A 14,994-nucleotide genomic window follows, 5' to 3' on the forward strand; every position below is an offset into this window, starting at 1 on the left:
TGCAGAACAACCCTCTCCCTGTCAGAGCAGAGTCAGATGAGCATGGAAAGGATGGAAAGGACAGAAATTATACCCAACCAGGCCTGGGAACTGAAGCATCTTCTTTTTGCCTTCAAGATACAGGTAGAAGCTCAGTTTCAACAGTGAAGGAGCCTGTGTTCACAGCTAATCTCTTAGCATAATATTTAGATTTTCTCAGCTGTTTTGAAATGGATGAACAGTTTGTCAGACTAATTCAATTTTGTATGAGATCAGAGTGACCTATAATAAATGGCCTCTTGTGTACGCTTGGTTTGTTAACAGAAACATTCAATTTTTTATCAGTATCTTTCCACCTTTTTATCTCAGCAGTTTTTTTTCAGATACAGAGGAAATGCATCGTTCATCAATATCACACTACATTATCTACATTTCACCAAGGCTCTTTTCCTATAGCTGTTGCAGCTTGATTTTGCTAATAACTTTCATATGTGAAAGCATGCATGAACATATACCAAAAAAAAAAGCCTCTGTCACTTCAGTAAGCCTAGCTGGTGATGTACCATGCTCTGTTTGACCTTTGAGGCTCTCAAATATAGCCTGTGGAACAATACCATCTAGTGACAAAATGGTAAATAGCATTCCTGAGATCCTCAGGCAGTGGAATAAAGGAGCTGGGCTGCCTATGAAGCCACCTCTTCTAGTCTTTCTCCTGCAGATTCTCTGATAACTAATGAGGAGTGAACTCACACTGCCACCTTTTCCACTAGGGGGATATTAACAATATCTTCCTGCATCATCAAATTGTTTTCATGAAGCTCTGAGGCAGTTTAGGACCCCACAGTCAAATTTTATGGAAACTGTCTAGTAGGGACAGCAGTTATTAATCAGAGGACAAGCTCCTGTCCAACACAGCCACTTACACAGATTATATACTGACATAATCCTTGTTTCTTAGGAAGCCAGGTTAAAAAATGAAGTATTAACCTCACGGACAGGAGCTGTTGAGGTTAATGTTTTATATTTAGATGATGGTAGTCTGAAATCTGTTTACAGTGCTAAACTGCCAGTGCTGGCACTGAGAATAAGGGTTACACCATTCCACATCAGGCATGGAATTGCACTACAGTGGTTCAGTTGTCCTTTTGTGTATATTTTTTTCAGTTAAATATAGGGCTTTAAGCTTGAGAACTAATTTTGATATGTTTGCATTGTAGGTGGAAAGGGAAAGATGGAAATAAAAGAGATGGGCAGGCGGCCTTCCTCACAGGCATCTCAGCAGGTGAGCAAATTTTAGTGACTCTGATACGACAGGCAGTGTGAATTGATTGCCATGGAATGTGATGTCACCTAGGATGGCACAGCTTTCTAATAACGTGTGCATTTGTTGTATGGTATGCAATGGCTACAAAGTGTTACAGCATAGGGGTATAAGCGTGAACTGGAAGCATTTATGAACAAGCTTTCTATGGTCAGCTCATTTCACACATCCACTGTGAGAGTTTTTGTTCTGTTCCAGGAGTTGACACTCATGCATTACACATGCAGCCTAAATGACACAGCCAGGTTTCTTTACCTGCGTGTGTTTTTGGATTAGGGTTCTGAAATCACCACCCTGGGTTAGATTTGAAGGCTGTGTTTGTCTGCTGCCCAAGCTAATCTTTACCTCTCCTTTCCTGCTGCCAGTCTTATCTTCACGTGTGACTCACAGTACTTCTGGATCCTATCCCTTTTTGCCTACCTCTCTGTGATAGGAAGACTGAGCTCCTGGAAGGGCTGATCTGTTTTTTCAGGGGTTACAGAGGCAGAGCTAAGAAGTAGGATGGACCAGACGTGATACATAAAGTAAGGTGAAGTTAATTCCATCCTGAGACTGTTCAGGTCAATCCCTGAACCAAAATCAGTGCTGGGATTCATGCCCTTGTGCAGAGCTCTTTTCAGTGACAGGCAGGTCTCTGAACACCACCAGACCTGCCAGTTGATCCTCCTCCTATTCAAATTAGTTGAAGATGCTGTGAGCTTGAATATTCAGAAACTGAATCTTCACAGGATAAGTTAACGAGAGTAGGAAATTGCTAGTAAAATTTTCCCTGCTTCTGTTGAAAAGTCTAACCCAGACAGCAACTGGAGACGACTACTTAACGTGTCATTCAAAAGGCATCTCTGAAGTATTTGCATTGACTCTGGATCTTAGAAATGAACTTCTGTGCCTAGGCTGGTATTTTTCAAACTTTAACCACATTTTTTTTTTTGTCACATCCTCCAGTTTCCTTCTGATCATTGTTTATTCTGTCGTCTCTGAGAAAACAGGAGCCTTTTTTGTTTGTAACTCATGGTTCTCCCCCTGATTCATGCTCTTGCATTCTTTCGGGTCTGTCATGATGAGAGTCAGAGCACCAGACACCTCTCTCCTGCAGCATGTGAATTCCCTTAGAATGCAGTAGCAATAGTGAGAGTTTCTGAAGGTGGTGGAAACAGTACTGGTTACTGAAAAGTGGAAGAGTCATTTTATCCACTTTCTGCTTCCAAAGACTCAAAAAAAGAATTGCAATCCCTCTTCCTGTTAAATTCTGCTGGGCAGACAGTTTTTGAGTTATTCTTTGATATTATTATTTTTAGACATACTTGCTTAGAATATGGCTAACATTTCAGTCACTTCAGGAAGAAATAAAACCAAGTCACTCTTTAGAAAGTTCAGATCATCACGGTAAAGCCAGCACTAATAAAAACTTGATGCTATTTTCCATGCGAGGGGGACTTTCCCTTCTTTTCTGAGGGAAGTGGGTGAAACAAATGTGCATTGTGTATTCCACTTATATCAGGAAGCCACACTGTCGAGTGAAGTTTGTCTTAAAAAATGAGGGCAAGCTAGGGAAATCAGAGTTAGGTATTATCTAACGAGGTCAAACGCAGGTAAGATGGCAGAAGGAGTCCTTTTGGGGTGTGAATGTAAACATCTTGTTGCTATCCAGGCTGCAGGACGGTGAAACGAGCAGCGTTTTCCAGGTGTGCTGGGAGGAGCTCTGTGATTTGAGGAGCTGTGTGGTCTCCCAAGAGAGCTGCCTTCCCCCGGCTTTGAGGGGTCGCTCAGCTTGGGCTGTGCAGCGCTCGGGAACCACCTGGCCGGGTCCGTGCAGCTCTCCCTTTATTTTTGGCAGACATAAGCCACCAGGCTCAGGCTGCTAGTGCACGACAAGTGTTAGGTTTCCACCCAAAGAGCGCCTTGAACTAGCTCTCATAAAAATTGCTCACATACCAGCGCTACCATGGGGGAGCGGGCATGGCTGGGTGGTGAGGGCGAGGCGGGCTGGGGGGGGGGGACCTCACCCTGCTGTGCGTGGCTGGGCCCAGGGCTGGGTGCTCAGTGCTCACCTGCACCGTTACGTGCTGAGCTGAGCTGATCGAAACCGATGGAAGCAGTCCCGCCTATTGCAGATCGTGGTGTCAGCAAGGATTCGATGTTCAGAAAGCGATGTGTTAAAAAATCCCATGCAGTCACGAGGTGCTGTGGGGAATTTGGACGGCCCCGTTGCTGCTCTTTCTCTGAGCGGACTGCTTTATTCCTTCTGTTTCCCAATTATAAAAAAGCCAGAACTATGCTGTTGGAACCGAGTTGATTGTTCGTTATTTGCCTGACCTACAGCTCTTCAGGAAAACCAGGAATGGGAGCATTAGAGGCTTATTTTTATCTGTATGACATGGGAGAAGCAGAGGCTGCAGATCTGCCAAAAGAGAAAGAACTATTTCTGTCCTGTTAGAACTATAACTGCTGTTTAATAATGGCCACGAAGAGTCTCTGACAGAGGGCTTTTCAGATTGGAGAAAAATTTACATGTACTCAACTTGCTTGTTATCTGCAATCTAATGATTGATGATACTTAGGATCAAATGAGAGATTGCCCTTTCCCAGCAAAGCATCTCTGTACTTAATCATCCAGAGTTAGACACCAGCATGTAAATTACCCTACCTCTGCTGACTTGAGGAGAGTTTCTGATTGCATCAGCTGCGGATTTGTCCCAGTGTGCTATCTTTATGTGTCTTCCTAGTTTCCACTGGCATTCTAGCAGTTGTGATCTGAAGAGCTGAGTAAAATAGGGAATTGCTGCCCACATTTATTCTGCAGAAATCTGCTGATGGAAATGGGGTCCTGCACTGAATGTGAGATAACTTCTTGAAGACTTCAGCGTAGTCCTTTACCCTCTTGTGGGTTCTTTAATGGTTTTGTCCCACAAGTTGATTTTTGTCCTCTTTGTCTTCATGTAAGCAAACATGTTGCAGTGGAATGAGTTTGGAATGAAATAGTTCTAGAAGATGAATAAAAGCTGACCATGTGGATGCTTCTGCAGGCGTTATCTCCCATCAGCAAGCTGTGGGCTGAAGTTCTGGGGTGGTCCTTAAAGCACAGTCTCATTGCACAGTGCAGCAGTTGTGCAGAGCCCTGAGTCGTCCCAGACGGAGCCTGTGCCAGAGCTGGAAGTGGTGTGGCTGCATCAGCACAGAACAGTTCTACCTCCTGGTTTTTTGGCTTCTCTAGTCAGTGCCAGACGGTGCTTATGCTGCTGGGCTGGCTGCGTTTGTGCTACCAGGCTGCTGTGGGGCACCAGTAAGTGTGCTGAGGATTGGCCTTGTGTAGGCACAGTGGTTTGGATCACTGGTAGCCCGGGGGCTCCACACTGCCTGTCAGTGCCTGGCTGTGTGGCACAGCTCTCTTACCCGGAACTGTCTGAAAGTCGCAGAGATTCACTTGCCTAAATGAAAGAGTGCCATTTTAGACTGCAGGTGGTGGTTTGTCTGGCCAGCTGCTACTCCCCATGCTGAAGTCTTGGGTACCTGGTGACGTCCTTTTTCTCTATGAGAGAGGCTGTGGCAGCAATGGAAGCCAGCATGAGCAGTCTTTCATGCCTGACACCCTACGAGCAGTGTGTTTTGTTTGCCAGTGGTCGGCATCCTCTTGGTGCCCAGAGCCGTGGTAATCCTGCTGGAGATCCCTGTGCCTTTGCTGAGCTTCAGAGTTGCATGTGACTTCTGTCTGAAAGTGAAGGTCAGCACAAGGGATCCAGTTGCAGAACAACAACTTGAAGATCAAGACCTTTGTTGTCTGATTTTTCTCAGGCAAGCCACTTTTACAATTGCCATGACAGAAAGCAGTTTAAGGGTGAAGTCTGCCATTTGCCGAGCAATAGGAAAGCATTTTTCTGTGGCAATGTCATTATCTTGAACTTTTGCAGCAAAGAAAAAAAAGAAAGGTTTATCTCTAGCTGTCTATCAAGCGAACTGTATCTGATGAGAAGTTCCCAGAACATTTTCTCCTCCAAACCAGCTGAGGCTACACAGACCCAAACAATGAAGAGAAGATTCAGAGATGAGCTAGCCTCTCTCCTTCCTGTTAGCTCAGGCCATTCTGGGAGGAGTGAGACAAGGAGGTCAGGAAATTCCTGGCTTCTCTGCATTCACATCCGACCTTTAGCTGGATCTGAGGCCGTACGTCCCTTGCATGAGTTGTTCCTGACTAGTGTGTATGAAACAGCTTCTTAGTGATCTCTTCATTTGGAGGTGATGCTCACTGCCCCGGCGGTGGGGAAAGGTTAAACTTGTGTGCCCTCAGATTTCAGCTGTGCCATGGACATCCAGAGGAAGACACTGAGCCTCTGAGCCTTCACACGTGTTCATAATGTACATGCTAACAACCAGACAGACTGCTGGAGAAATTTGCACACAGTAAAGTCGGGTAGGTCTGACATCCCACGAGGGGCTAAGCTGCTGATGGCCTCATAGGCACAGTGAGTGTCTTTGCTTTTCACCTCCTGGTTTACAGTGCTGTAAATCTCACAAGGGAAAGTCTCCCAGTGCAGAAGCTTACAGGCCAATTGAGGGTCCTGGCGGAGGCTACAGGGACAGACACTGGTACTTTTTTGACTTTTTAATCAGGTGTTTTGAACAATTTGTTTTCATAGTCTGGAAAGATCTGTTTGTGGTCCTTTAAACGCAACGAGATACGTGAGACACAGCGTAGGCCTGTGAGACTTTGTCTGCAAAAAGGAAATTGCGTTGGATGGCAGAGATTTTAACAGTGAACTATGGAAAAGGAAGAGGACCAGTGGTAATCAGTGATGTCTTGGCATGGTTTCCTGGGGACAGAAATGTGGCAAGTTTCCATAGATGCATCACAGTGAGCGTCTTTCATTCTTCCACCTGCGTAATTTGGCTTTCATGCTTACCAGCGTGATTCTCCTCCACTTTGTACAGATGAAAATCAGGATTAGTTCTACTGATGTCAGTGCATTGGCTTTTCTGGAAACTGATAGGAGCTCAGTCAGTGCTGAGCCCTGTGCTGAGCTTTAATCTTTGTGCCGCCTTCGCAGAATGGCAGAGGTCAGAAGACCTGGAGGCCACCTAGAGCATCCTACGTGCCCAGGGCAGGGTAAGCACCTTGGCAACTCACATTTTGAATACCTCCAAGGATGGAGGCTCCACCGGCCCTCTGGACAGCCTGCACCAGTATTTGATCAGGCTCATAGCAAAGAAAAGCTCTTCCTTCTGTTTAAATGGAATTTGCTGCATTTTGGTTTCTGTCTGTTTCCTTCCATCTCTTTGCTGCACAGCACCACGTGCCTCGTGAGCCTCGATTTTGCTGTGCTTGGAGCAGCCACCTGTCAGTGAGCTGCCTTCACTCGGAGAGAGGTGTCTGTCACCTGGCACGCCTCCTGTTTTGGGGGCTGCATTTAAAGAGCTGCTGGCTTGGCTTTTGGAAGTGGCAATGTTTGCTGTGCTACCAAGTTATCTGCAGCTAAAATCACAAGATGCATCAGGCGTTGGCCTGCTCTGATAAGAGTTTCCTAATGATGATCTGTGTACCCCGCTAGATGTACTTGCTGCCCTGGCAGCAGAGGATTGTTTTGCCTTGTTTCACCAGCTAAATCTTGTATCTCAGTCCTTATTCTTCCGGCCTGCTTGATGGAACTGGGTTTCTTTTGACATTCATGCGCTTCTGAATTTGTTGGGTTACAACGTACCACATTAAACACTCCGTGTCCTGACAAAGAGAACTCTTCTGAGGACATAAGATTTACAGAGTGCCAAACCTCAGCATGGGGCAGGCCAGGCACAAAGCAGGGGCACAGCTGAATGCTCCTACACTATTCTAGCTTTTCTACATAGGATGCCTTCGGAAGCAGAAGTGCCAGAAGTGCTGTAAATTTGCATCCATTTATGTTGGGAATTTTTGGCTGGGATACGTGGGGACACTGGGGATTGAAAATTGCAGAGCACGAAACTGATTTTGTCTATCTAAGAATAGGAGCGTAACCATAGTCTGCTTGCCGCGCTGCATCCACCAGTCTGCCTTGGGAAGGCTTTAATCTGAAGTCTGATCTATTTTTAGCCTGATATCTTCTCCAGACAATGTGCAGCTGTCCCGTTAGTTTTATGCCAGAAATTAGTAACACTTGCATGATTCACAAGTTAGCTGTAATTGCACAGAAAAAATCTGTGGCAAAATACGACCGTTGTACACATAGCGCAGTACTGTACAGCATGGGAGGTTCACGATCACTGTGTTGTCGTGCTATGAGCTTGACAGAGCCATGGCCTGGACTGACAGCCAGGAGCTCACGGCTCTGTTCCTGTCTTGTTCCCCCATCAGCGTTGTCCCTCGGGGGGCCTTGTGGCACCTGGCTCCATACCTGAGGGGAGCTGAGGCCCTGCAGTGGTTGTGTAAGACAAAAGCCAACGTTGATACAGCCTGAGCTCGCCTATGGGTTGTTCAAAGTCCCAGAGTATGGGAAAAAATAGAATTAATCAACCTTTGGAGGCTTTGATTGTATGTTTAGTCAATGGGAGGGATTTCCTGCTTTTTACCGTGCCGTTTAAGAGGTTTACTTTCTGGTTAAAGTCAAATAAACACACGTAGGATCTGACTTAATCCCATTTAGAGCGCATTGCTGGGGAAGAAGCCCAAGTGTTTGGTTAAGGTAGGAACCTGGAAGTTGGGCTCGGGGTCTGATCCTGCCTCTGAGCTCATATGTGAACTTGTAGCAGGGCAGGAGCAGGACAGGACATGTTGGCTTTGGTGAAATACCTCACACGTTTGACATCTTGTTCATTCAGCAGATGAATAGTGCGTGTCTGCAGAACATGACGACTTGCATAGATGTTTTTGCTCCTAATCTCCAGGTTCCTGTAGGGCATGCACACAGAGGGAGTCGTGGCTGCTCCCTGTGGCTGCTTCTCCTGCCTCAAAAGCATCCCATCCATGCAGAGAATTAAGAAAGGGGTAAGCCTCCAAGTTGCTGCCTGTGCTGCAGAGTCCATTCCTCGATAGAGGGAATAAAAGCACCGGCTGTGGATGATGTGCTCACTGTGTGGTTTGGGCTAAAACAGAAAGAGAGCTGAATCTCTCAGGTGACCAGGGGCCTGGAGACTGGGGATCATTGCTATACTTTGTTGTGCAGCCAGCAGGACGGGGTACAAGTCTTGCAGCTGTGTTAGCAGTGCAGAGTGTCTAGATGCAGTGTTTCCACCCCCAGGGCCCTGCGCTTCCAAAACCGAAGCAGACAGGTTAAAGTGATGCCAGGGAAAGGAAAGTAAATAACTGCCTGAAATGCCAGTTTGAGCAGCTGGATATCAGGTCAGGAGCTGTAACATAGAGATCCACTCATCTCAGTTTCCTCAAGCAAATACGCTGTGGACAGTGCTGAAGTTCTGTCAGACTGAAGGAAAACCTGCCTCTCCCACTTTGGCAGGTTCTGTTTTTTCTGTTTGCATGGAAAGGAAGTTGTACTTTCTGCATTAGCCAATATCGTGTTGCTCATAACGAAGAGGAGGGAAGAGGGGAAGAAAAACAATTTGAAACACGATAGAGAGGCAAACTGAGGTGGTTTTGCTGCTAATCCGCAGTCAGTTATTTCACACATTAGGAAGACCATTGCTACGTAGAGATTACCAAAGCCTCATACCAAGGTCAGATAGAAAGAGAGCCTTGATGACGTGGGTGGGGAATTCTGTAATGACCACATTTTGTAATCTGGAGACCTTGTGCTTCTCTCCAGGATGTGTTCTGGAATAGCTCTCTATTAACTCCTTGTGCTTATCCTGCTTCGTAGAGCTCCTCCTGATTTTTTAGTGAAACCAGAATAAGCTGCTCTTGTTTTGAATTAGCAACTTGTTTAGCACTATTTTCCCTCTTCATTCACCTTACTTTCATCCAAACGAATTTTCTTTTGGAGGCAAAGCTGAAGACTGTGCTGTGGTGTGTCCCTTCGGTTTGATTCCAGCGGGAGCAAGATAGGTCACCCTGCCAGACTCTGTGCTTTGTCCCTTCTGGGTGGGCAGCAGCACATGCTGCTCTCTGCAGCTCCATGTTATTATTCTTATAGAGAAGCAAATATGTCTTGTGATAACAAGAATAAGTGAGTTTGTGATTTACATGACACAGCCAACACTTCAGCTGTCGTTCTGGACGTTCATCTGTCTGTGATCTGTCTGAATTGCCCACTTGTATTCCAGCATATATTTTTTAGTGCTCTTTAACCTTTTGCTTTCTAGGCCTCTGGATATTTTTGAGGGGGGCTTGTGTCTTCCTAGGGGGAAGTTATGCCCCCTGAAACAGAGCTTGCTTTGCTTAGTTGTTTTTCACAAACTCACACATAGTCTTTGGACTCAGATGCCCATCAGCTCACACTGAAATTCCATGGTGTACATCATTCCATGGTGTCTCATCCTGAAAGGCTGTTTCCAGTGACTGCCAATGTGACCCATGTAATTTTCTTCAGTGGGATTATGAGCAGGAGGTGAATCAACTTTTTACAAGGGTAGACAGTAATAGAGCAAGGGGGAAAGGTTTTAAGCTCAAGGAAGGAAGGTGTAGATGTTTGGAAGGAAGGTTTGCATGTCAGGGGGAAGTTCTTCACAGGTAGAGTGGTGAGGTGCTGGCACAGGCTGCCCAGGGAGGCTGTGGATCCCTGGAGGTGTTCAAGATCAGGTTGGATGTTGCCCTGAACAGCCTGGTCCAGTGCCAGAGCTGGAGGTTGGTGGCCCTGCCTGTGACAGGGGGTGGAACTCGGTGATCCTTGGGGTCCCTTCCAGCACAAGCCATTCTATCATTCTCTGAGTCTATTACTGTCCCACGTTGGTGAAGAAGGCTTCTGCCCCACGAGCGACTGTATTTCTCAAAGGCCTCCTTGCTCCTTTCATTGTCTCTAGGCTGTGGGACTGAACCTGTTGCTTTCACAAACCTTAGCATCTCAGCTCCAGTGAGTGTTCCAGTTTTGGTTCCTTGCCTAATGGCTTTTACTGGAGAACAAGATCACACTGAATAAACCCAAGAGGATCCAGGAAAACACACTGTAGATTTGGAAGTTGTCTTTCTTGACTTGTCTAACAGGAGCCTGTACCGTGAGAATGATCACTGCTTCTGATGGTTCTTACAGATAAGCTGCCTGAACCTTGCATTTAGCCAGGAAGAGGTAATAGGACCCAAGAAGAAAAGGAAGGTCAGTGAACCAGAGAAGCTGCTTCTGGAAGGCAGGAAATGATGTTTGTTCTGCCACACAATGCATTTCAGAAGGTGTGAGTTTGTGTTGCCATCTGACTGGTAAAGACCTTAATTCTCTCCTCATGTTTAACTCTCCACATGCCACACGTATTTCTGCATACTTTGTCTTGTACAAAGTTTGGATTGCAAGGAGGCAGCAGGCACCACAGCTGTCATGACTGCAGGCCAACAGCACTTGTTTCATGTTTTAAAGTTGAGGATTGGTGATTTCATGTGGACAGGACAGTGCTTCTTTCTGTTTTGTCTCCCTCCCTCCCACCACACACATCCCACTGGCTAAATTTGTTTCTCTCTGGCTGGGCTGTCCCTTGCCAATATGTTATCAATATCAACAGCACTATTTCAGGATGAGCTCTCTGAGATATCGATGGCAGCAAACAAGTTTCATGATTCATTAGATTATGCTTCATTCTATCTACTCTTTCCGGAGCATAGATTTTATTTTCTTTTTTTCAGAGAAGGGTTTTTATCTATATTGAATGCAGAGATAAAGTAATCTATACACATTTTCTGCTGTTGCTGCTGAATGTTGTTTTTTCTTTCTGACTCTGCAAGTAGTGTTGCTATGGTTATAATATCAACTTACTTCTGAAGCAGCAATCCACTTCGTACCAAGAGGCATAGTTACCCAATACAGCTGGTGTTGAAACACACCATGTTTCAAACCTAACTTTTATAAAGGTACCTCTTGATGGCAAATATAGGTGAAGAGAGCAGCAGCAGTAAAAGAAAGAATTTGTCCTTTGGAGCAAAGGTGCTGTGTTTTCTGGCGTGTTGATTGCCTGGCTGACACTCTGCCAAGTTATTACTGGAGAGGTGTAAAAACCTAATGGTTATTATTGGAGTGAAGCAAAATGATCTTAGTTAGTCTTAAACACTGTAAAAATGATTTTCAGAGAACAAACTCTGCATTACTTTATACTTTATAAGAAAAGAGATGATGAAATTTGAAATGCCAAAGAAGGGGATTTAGAACAACGTCTTCCCAACACAAAGTTGATGGAGATGGGATGGGGAAATGAAAAAGCACTAGAATGCAACGTAGTGTCCCTGGTAATGTAGCAGCATTCCTGGCATTTCTGATACTCATCAGAGACATTTCAGGATGGGGCTTGAAGGGCAGTAGTGGTCTGGGGTACAAGGTGTTCCTTTTGTGGCCTGTGTCAGCTCCACAGAAAGGATTGCTTGGCAGGTACATGAAGCCAGATGCAGGCTTCTTGGGCCAGGCACCCGAAGGAGCTGGCTGACTGGCTGGGTGTACAGCCCTCAATGTTCAACTGACCTCCTCCAGGTAGCTGAATAAGGCACTGCAATCCTAATTCTAATGCCACCCCTGTCCTTCCTTGGGCACACAGACTGCTGGCAGCCCCTCAGCCCGCAGCAGTGTCTGGCAGGTTTTGTGGCCTAATGCCTGTTTCACAAAACTTGTAGAACATGAGAGTTCTCCATTTTATCCTCACTTTCAGTCCCGAGTCCTCACATTTGCACCTGTGGCCTAATAAGCCAGTTTGTTCACATGCCAGAGCAAACCAGAAAGCTTCCTTCTGCCCAGATTTTGTAATGGTATTTACTCTCATGCCTGCACATCCATGGGAGGCCTGCGTTCTTTGAGCTCAGCTACGGCTCGGGACCTGCCTTGACCTGAAAGCTGTGCCCTGGTGCTCCTGGAGGTTGTGGTTCTGTGTTTCTTCAGCCTGCTGGCTCCTGCCTGCCCCCAAAGCCTCGTTATGTTGTTGTATTGTGCGTACAGGAGAAAGACAAACAAGCCTGTGGTTATGGCTACTAGAGGGAAGCCTGTCAGTCTGCCTTGTGCGCACCGGAGAATGCAAAGTGTCCTGTCCCGCAATGAAAGTGAAGGAGGCTGTCTCATGTTACCACACAGTGAGAGTGAGCACACAGACACCACAAGTGAATCCACAGCTGAGAGTGCTGCCCTGCTTGTAGCCATGGCCAGAGGCTCGCTGGCTCTGCACACTGCCTTGTAATCAGCTATTTTACGGTAACGACTTCTAGTCATTTTCATTTCAGGCTTGGTTAGAAATAAAGTGACTTGTGATGAACTGCCACAGTAAGCGTCTGATTTTTCTTTCCCACAAGCTTGTGGTTACCACCAGATTCTAAGAAAAGTCTTTCCACTGCAGATTGGAATCATCTAAGCCACTTACACGTATCCTTTTATTTATTGGTGATTCTGCTCGGCCAGCTAAAGGTAAAAAAAAACCACCTCTTTCTTGTATTTCAGGCGCATTTCTAGTTAACACTCATTAACTGACTTCATGTATGTTACACATCGTCAACCTGATTCACTACTGACATAAAACAGAAGCAATTCGTTAGTAACGGTCCCCTGCCAATTAGTGAACTAAATTACGTTTGAACAATTTTCTTCAAAGATTCTCCTCCTCCCCCCAGTGCATCATTTGGCAAGTCCCCTGCATGCTTACAGTAATTATGTGCGTGCAGTGAAAGGAGACTGTTACCTCTTCAAGCAAAATAAATGAATATGTGATCTTTGTGTTAATATAACAATGAGTAATACAAAGAATCACAGACATCCTCCCTTTGATCTGCCAGAGATACAAGCAGCAATTAAGATGACAAGCCGTTTTAAAACCCTGAATATTGGGAAGGTTCCGTGAGGGGAAAGCGATTGTTGGGTAGGGTTTTCAGACAACTGGTGAAGAAGGGGAGCCCTTCTTGTCCGTGGTGACCTCAGGCCTTTGGGCAGACGTGCTGTGGGTATCCTGGCACCTGCCGAGCCACCAACAGGTTGGTGGTGCTTCTGAAAATCGTTCCCTCTTTCTGGGATAGCGTTTAACAAGAAGAGTGGTATCTCTGTTTCAAATTGAAAGTCAAACTGAAGTGAAACGGAAAATGTTTAGCATTGTCTCAACCACATCCTTAAATATATTGGCCGCAGCGAGAAAATAACCCCGAGCTCTGGTGCCATGCAGTGATGGTGGGGACAGGTGTCAGGTTGGTTTAACGTGAAAGCTGAGGATTCTTTTGGGATTTCCAGTGCCGCGTGAGATCTAGGAAATCAGCTCATCTGACTTTCGGGTTTGGAAGGAGCGCAGAAAGAAGAAATGAAACATGACACATGAGTAGGAGAAACGAAGACACTTTCACACTTTTAAAAAGCGTGAGAGTTAGGAGCTTTGACATTGATTTCAGTGGAGCACGGGGGAGCCTCTGCCCGCAGTGATACCCACAAAGCAGAAATCATATGTTGTCAGCACTGCCCAAATGAGATGGGCTATCATTTTTTCCCCACTGGATTTCTGTAGCCATACCCTTGAATTATCTTGACTATCCCTGCTATAAGTGGGATTGGAAACCAGCTGGTAGTTTTTCTAATAATGAACCTTTATCTGAAGAACTGTTCCTTCAGGTTATTCTCTCTTGGCTGAGACTTTAATTTTCAGACTTTCTGCATTTTTCCTCTTTAGTCAGCAGGTAAAGTATGTAGTCGTGGCTGCCGGAGCCGAGTGCCTGCATTTGTCATGCCACAGAGCTGCCATTCTCAGGGGCCAAGATCTTTGTGCCAGCAGCATCGTGTCACCCCAATGGAATCCCACCCACGTGTGGCGCTGGGCAAAGTCTTTTTTGTTAATGGATGAGTAAAATTGCATCTGGCTTTTGTTGTCATCACGAGGTAAGTAAGAGGGATTTGCATCTGAGCTGGCACACTTTCTGTAGGCAGCTTCCAAGGCTAATTTCAGGCAGGCTGGCACGAATATCCTTCCTTTACACAGAGACTGAGGCTCGGAAGCCTCATAGGAGTTTTCCATAGGAAACACCGCCCTGGGTATCCGTGTGCCAGATGTGCTCCTATGGCATTTCCCTGCACATCAATGACCTACTGTTCCAGCACGGAATCGATCGGCCTTCTTGTGACGTGTTCTAAATACTTTGCTGTGAGATTTGTCATGTATAGGCTAGAAAAATAGTAATTAAGGCACCTCCAGGTGTAAAACATCCGCTGATTCAACGCTGTCTCGGTGATGTCTGGCCGGGCAGAGCAGTGGTACCACCATGCCCCTTGGTCAGAACTGTTCTGCAAGGACTCAAGATCTGTGCCCAACCTCTGGCGGTCGTCTTGTCCATTAGAGATTGGATTTAACTCTGTGTTCAACACATATTAAGGAGGGATCTGTCGTGCAGACCTAACCCCAAGCATCCTTCAGGAAGTTTTGGGTTGCTGCTGTTTACAGGAAAGCCCCAGGTCCTTCCCTGGCTTTAGGAAATCGCTTACCTGTGGGAGCAGTGCGGGCACGTACAGAATGCTGCTTGCTCTTGTGGGCATGCCGTGATATATTCTGTTCATGCTACTTGTATTTCTTCACAGGACATGCAGAGGGGAATGTTTACTCTGATGAAAGTCTAGGACTGATAACAGGAAACCCAAGTTCTTTGTACAGCAAATTGGCCTTGAATCACAAACCGATCTTTTTTTTTTTTT

The 14,994-nt window shown here is 45.9% G+C and overlaps 1 protein-coding gene across 11 annotated transcripts in view; it reads left to right on the top strand.

Annotated features, from left to right (window-relative positions):
- The window catches only part of HORMAD2 (HORMA domain containing 2), a 30,558-nt gene that overhangs the window by 14,082 nt on the left and 1,482 nt on the right, over positions 1 to 14,994 (top strand). For 3 of the 11 annotated variants that reach the window (XM_048963656.1, XM_048963664.1, XM_048963657.1), the window contains exons 11-13: positions 6 to 123; positions 1,197 to 1,261; positions 10,408 to 11,527. In XM_048963656.1, the coding sequence (XP_048819613.1) occupies positions 6 to 123; positions 1,197 to 1,261; positions 10,408 to 10,512 (288 nt within the window). In that variant the 3' untranslated portion in view covers positions 10,513 to 11,527. The other 8 variants (XR_007380275.1, XR_007380274.1, XM_048963658.1 and 5 more) reach the window with 8 other exon arrangements.

The sequence above is a fragment of the Lagopus muta genome, chromosome 17 (genome assembly GCF_023343835.1).
Source record: "Lagopus muta isolate bLagMut1 chromosome 17, bLagMut1 primary, whole genome shotgun sequence".
Lineage (NCBI taxonomy): Eukaryota > Metazoa > Chordata > Aves > Galliformes > Phasianidae > Lagopus > Lagopus muta.